This window comes from Octopus bimaculoides, chromosome 5 (genome assembly GCF_001194135.2).
Source record: "Octopus bimaculoides isolate UCB-OBI-ISO-001 chromosome 5, ASM119413v2, whole genome shotgun sequence".
Classification (NCBI taxonomy): Eukaryota; Metazoa; Mollusca; class Cephalopoda; order Octopoda; family Octopodidae; genus Octopus; species Octopus bimaculoides.
This window is the reverse complement of record NC_068985.1, coordinates 78,468,805-78,473,944: the sequence shown is the minus strand read 5'-3', so window position 1 is coordinate 78,473,944 and position 5,140 is coordinate 78,468,805. Positions and strand designations below refer to the sequence as shown.

Genomic DNA, 5,140 nt, shown 5'->3' with positions numbered 1-5,140 from the left:
AGAGAGAGAGAGAGAGAGAGAGAGAGAGAGAGAGAGAGAGAGAGAGAAAGGTGATGCTGAAAGCGAGAGAGGAGTGAGTTAAAGAGAAAGAAAAGAAATAAAGTGAGACAGACAGACAGATAGAGACAGTGGGACACACTCATACGAGAATGTTAATCTGGATGTTGGTTGCGTTGCTGATATTCATGTTTATGTTCTTTTTCTATAACTCACTCAAAAAGGTAAGTTTTACTTTACTTTATTTAGATACTGGTGTTCTCAGTGATCAGGGATGTTGCTATTGTTGCATTAGCGTAGCTACAACGTCTGCCACCTGGGGCGGCCCTTCCGTTTGTCGCCCCACAAAAATTATATATGACCTACAGCAGACCCAAAAGTCCCACTCGGGGGCGGACCACCCCTAGCTTCCCCCCCCACCCAGCTACGCTGGTGTATTATTGTTGTTTAACTCTAGGTCAGCCCTGATCGAGAAGACTTATGATCAAATGTGTTCGGTTAATATATTACACAGGTTAACTATATATTAATCAATGCATGCGAGAATGTTAGTCCCACCCCGCTAGAAATAGGAAGAAAGAAACAAAGACAAACTGACCTTATCGTTCTTCGTATGTGGTACCTAATCCGAAACTTTATAAAATTCGCTACTCTAAATTTACTCATACGATTTGTTATTTAATCTGAGAATGTTGTTTCTTGCTGAAAGAAGGGGATATTATTAACAAGAAATGCATCAAGCAGGAGTATGCAAAACTTAATAAGCAACACAGAAATTTACAAACAATGAGTGGAGGACCTCTCTCGGCAAGAACATATTCTTGCTCTTTTTTAATAGTGCTGTATATACTTTGAATAGTTCATTGTTTGAGTTAGCTCATATTGTGTAAGATTTAACGAATCGATTAAATTTGTGGTTGGTGCTATTCCACTTCATTAAAAACCTCTAGAAAGGCATGAGCATCACATACTCTCCTTCATATTCGTCGCCCGTATATGCTGACATGGCTCTTTCGCATGGGATACCCCTGGAAAACTGCAATTTCTGCAGTAGTGGCTCGTACAGATGGGGTGAGAAGAAATGTCCCTGACGGAACGAACGCATGGCACTGAACAGTTCCAATAGGTGACCTTCACTCTGACTACCGAGCATACTACTATACATGACAACGATATAGCCTCAGAAGACGAGCTCAAATCCAACTGCCGGTAAGGACAATCTTCAAGTATTGTTCAACCTTATCGAAAGCTTTCTTTTGATCTAAATTGATAAAGGCTCTATCCAAGTTCCTTACACAACCTTCTTTGTTGTATCGCGTAGGGTTATGGCTGTCGGAGTAAGATCTCTTTGGTATGGTGCATGTCTGAACATCACCGACCAGAGTATCGATGAAAAGCGCCAACTTCTAGGCTGACACGTTGTCATAAAATTTGAGCTTTGCATTTAGCAGAGATATGGGCCTTAATTTGTCAAAAATCACTCCTCTTGTTTGGGTCCTTTCTCAGCAGCATTAACACGCTTCTTTTCACAGGACTGATAATTCTCTCATTCTGCTGCTTGTTGCAATAGACATCAGAGGAAGTCTGGCATATGACAATAAAACTCGTTGGACAGACCATCCAGCCTTTTTTCCCCTTGCAGCCAGTCATAACTTCCCATATTTCAACTATTATTGGCTTTTTGCAGAACTCCACATCACTAGTTGAAAAAACCGTGGCCACAACGCTGGGTTTTCTAACGTGATATGGAAATCTCTCTCATATTCATGTGCTCGATTGGTAAGTCACCAGAGACTTTCACTGTACATTTATTGAAAGCCTTCTCACTGCCTCTATGTCTTCACTTGGACGAATACGATTGTAGTTCTTTATTTTGTGCTGTTTTGTGTTTTGTTCCTTTTTCTCTTTTATTTTTTACTTTTGCCATTCCCGCCCCCTCGCTCCGCCACAAAAGGCTGGTTGTATGATCGGAAAACCCCGACTCGAACATGGGAAAGTGTATGTTTCCTTCTGTGTGTATGTCTTTATAGATGTAGGAAGAGAAAGAAATAGAGAAATAGGGGAAATCAGATATATATATATATATATGTATATATATATATACAGAGAGAGAGAGAGAGAGAGAGAGAGAGAGAGAGAGAGAGAGAGAGAGAAGGGGACCTGGGTTAAGATATTGCCTGGATGGAGATTTTGGTGTTGTAATTGTTAATTTCCTCCATAGCAGTTTGTACGCCTAAAGGTTATATGTTAATGTTGTTAGTGCTGCTGTTTTTACTGTTTCTACGGTTGCTGCGGATATTGTTGGTGTCATTGTTATTGTTGCTTCTGTTTACCCTCTCACTGCTGCTCTTGCTACAACCTTTCTTATTGCACGTTGTTGTTGTTACCGCGATGGTGTCGGCAGGAGTGCGGCCCTTCTCTCCCCTTACGTGTTTTCGGTTGTGTGGCCAGAAGGCTCTAGATGGTTGATCGTTCCACACAAATGGCATTTCAGTCTTCTAACCTCCACAGTTACTCACAGCACCATCGCATTTGACAGGGAGATGAGCATGAGATCTTTTCTAGGTGTTCAGATTTTATATGGGGAGGGACCTATAGTTTGATCTTTAACTAATTCTTCCATCTCATTCTCGTAACATCCAGTACGGTATTACACCCCTTCAACACTATGCAAGTCTGGATCCACTAGAAGGCTATCTCCAGTGGGATTCGCAGTACTGTTAGCTTTACCGTCCTTCTTTCCACAGAAGTGGGGAAGAGAAAGAAATCATTACTCTAGTGGGCGATCAAAGAGTGCGAGGGTTTCAGTCATAAATAGGACTTCGACCCCTCCAAACTAACTAGCCCTAGACGTAATAGTAAAGGGCCTTTCTACTTGTGTGCCACACAATGCCTTTGACACCCGAGCCAATCGAATGGCTTCATGTTTTCGAGCACATGCCCTTGCTCTGACAATGTAGCTTTTGTGTTTTACTTGTAATATTAGTCGAAGCCCAATCTCACTGCCTGCATGTTGGTCCCGATACGTTTCCTAAATGCCTTTCTTAGGTTGTTAATAAAATCTTCCTCTAGACTAGACTTCTCTATCACTATTTCGTTACTAAACCGTAATGACTTCATTCTCATCGTCCTTTCATACGGTCTAGTGGTCCTGTTTTCTGGTCTCGCTATGATTTTTAAACATTAAAATTTACAATATGGTGAAATCTCTGTTGTAAGAGAAATGTCTCCCAGGGTTAGCATTTACTGTTCCCTTCTTCTCACGGTGAAATGGAGTGTCCCATTTAACGAAATGGCTAAAAAAAAAAATGAAAACAGAACAAAGTATTTCCATCAAAACAACTAACTTTTACGAGCTGAAGCCAAGCACATCCAACTCAAAACAAGAACAACAGTAGTAACAACAACAATGCTTTTATTTTTTATGTAAAATTTTAAAATTATATATTTTATTATAATAATTCTTCCAGATTTTGACACAAGACCAGCAGTTGCAGAGGGAGGGAGTAAATCGGTTATATAGACCCGATACTCAACTGGTACTTATTTTATCGGTCCTTTTATTTGATTTTGGATCAAGGCTAGCAATTGTTTTAGTGGAAAGGGGTCTAGACGATTAAATCGACACCACTGCTCAAGTGGGTCTTCTTTCATCGACCCCAAAAGGACGAATGAATGACAAAGTCGAGCTCGGAGGTAACTGAGCTCAGAATGTAATGAGCTTGGGAAAATACTTCAAGGAATTTTGCCTGTCGCTCCAACAATTCTGTCAACATACCATCCTAATAATAATAATAATAATAATAATAATAATAATAATAATAATAATAGTGAAAGCACGTTATAAAAATAAAACTACTGAATAATAATAATAATAATAATAATAATAATAATAATAAGTATAATAATAATAATGGTTTCAAATTTGCCGCAAGGACAGCAATTTTAAGGGAGGGGATGAGTCGATTACATCGACCCAGTGTTCAACTGGTACTTATTTTATCGACTCCGAAAGGATGAAAGGCAAAGTCGACTTCAGCGGAATTTGAACAAAGAACTTAGAGCGGGCGAAATACCGCTAAGCATTTCGTCCAGCGCGCTAATGATTCTGCCAGCTCACCGCTTTAATAATAATAATAATAATAATAATAATAATAATAATAATAATAATAATAATAATGATGATGATGATGATAATAATAATTCTTTCTGCTATAGGCACAAGGCCTGAATTTCTTTTTTGGGGGTGGTGGGGGAGGACCAGTCGATTACATTGACCCCAGTGCGTAACTGGTACTTAATTTATAGACCCCGAAAGGATGAAAGGCAAAGGTGACCTCGGCGGAATTTGAAGTCAGAGCGTAGCGACGGGCGAAATACCGCTAAGCATTTCGACCAGCGTGCTACCGACTCTGCTAGCTCGCCGCCTTAATAAAAATAATAAACTTTTCTACTGCAGTCACAAGGCCTTGAGATTTTGGGAGAGGGGACTAGTCGATGAGATCGACCCCAGTGTTTCACTGGTACTTAATTTATCGACCCCGAAAGGATGACAGACAAAATCGACCACGGCGTAATTTGAAATCAGAATGTAGCGGCAGACGAAATACCGCTAAGCATTTTGTCCAGCGTGCTAAGTATCCTGCCAGCTCGCCGCCTTAATAATAATAATGATAATAATAATAATAATAATAATGATAATAGAAATAGAGATAACTCGAATGTGGAGTCTAAAAACAGAAACAATTCCTATCATAGTAGGTGCCTTAGGGATAATAAAAAAATATTCAGACAAATACATAACAAAAACACCAGGACTTACAAATATATATAACATACAGAAAATTGCACTACTGGGTACTGCACACATTCTACGCAAAACACTTTCAATACAGTAAACATAAGAGCACCACGGCAAACCACAGCACATACCCAAGGCGCACAGAGCTGCGCTCGGTAGTGAAGTGAAAGCACGTTATAAAAATAAAACTACTGAACAATAGTAATAATAATAATAATAATGATAATAATAATAATAAATGCCCGGATGCAGTACCAGGCAGTAGCTATGCCCGGATGCAGTACCAGGCAGTGGCTCTCATGGCTTCTGATCTTAATTGATTGGAAGTGTTATCATGTACAT

General features: G+C 39.6%; 1 protein-coding gene across 1 annotated transcript in view; it reads left to right on the top strand.

Moving 5' to 3' along the window:
- Positions 1 to 6: 6 nt before the first annotated feature.
- LOC106869254 (opioid growth factor receptor-like protein 1) overlaps positions 7 to 5,140 on the top strand; it is a 19,759-nt gene continuing 14,625 nt past the window's right edge. Inside the window, exon 1 of the mRNA XM_014914919.2 lies at positions 7 to 221. Within this exon, the coding sequence (XP_014770405.1) occupies positions 150 to 221 (72 nt within the window). The 5' untranslated portion in view covers positions 7 to 149. The remainder of the gene's footprint in view (positions 222 to 5,140) is intronic.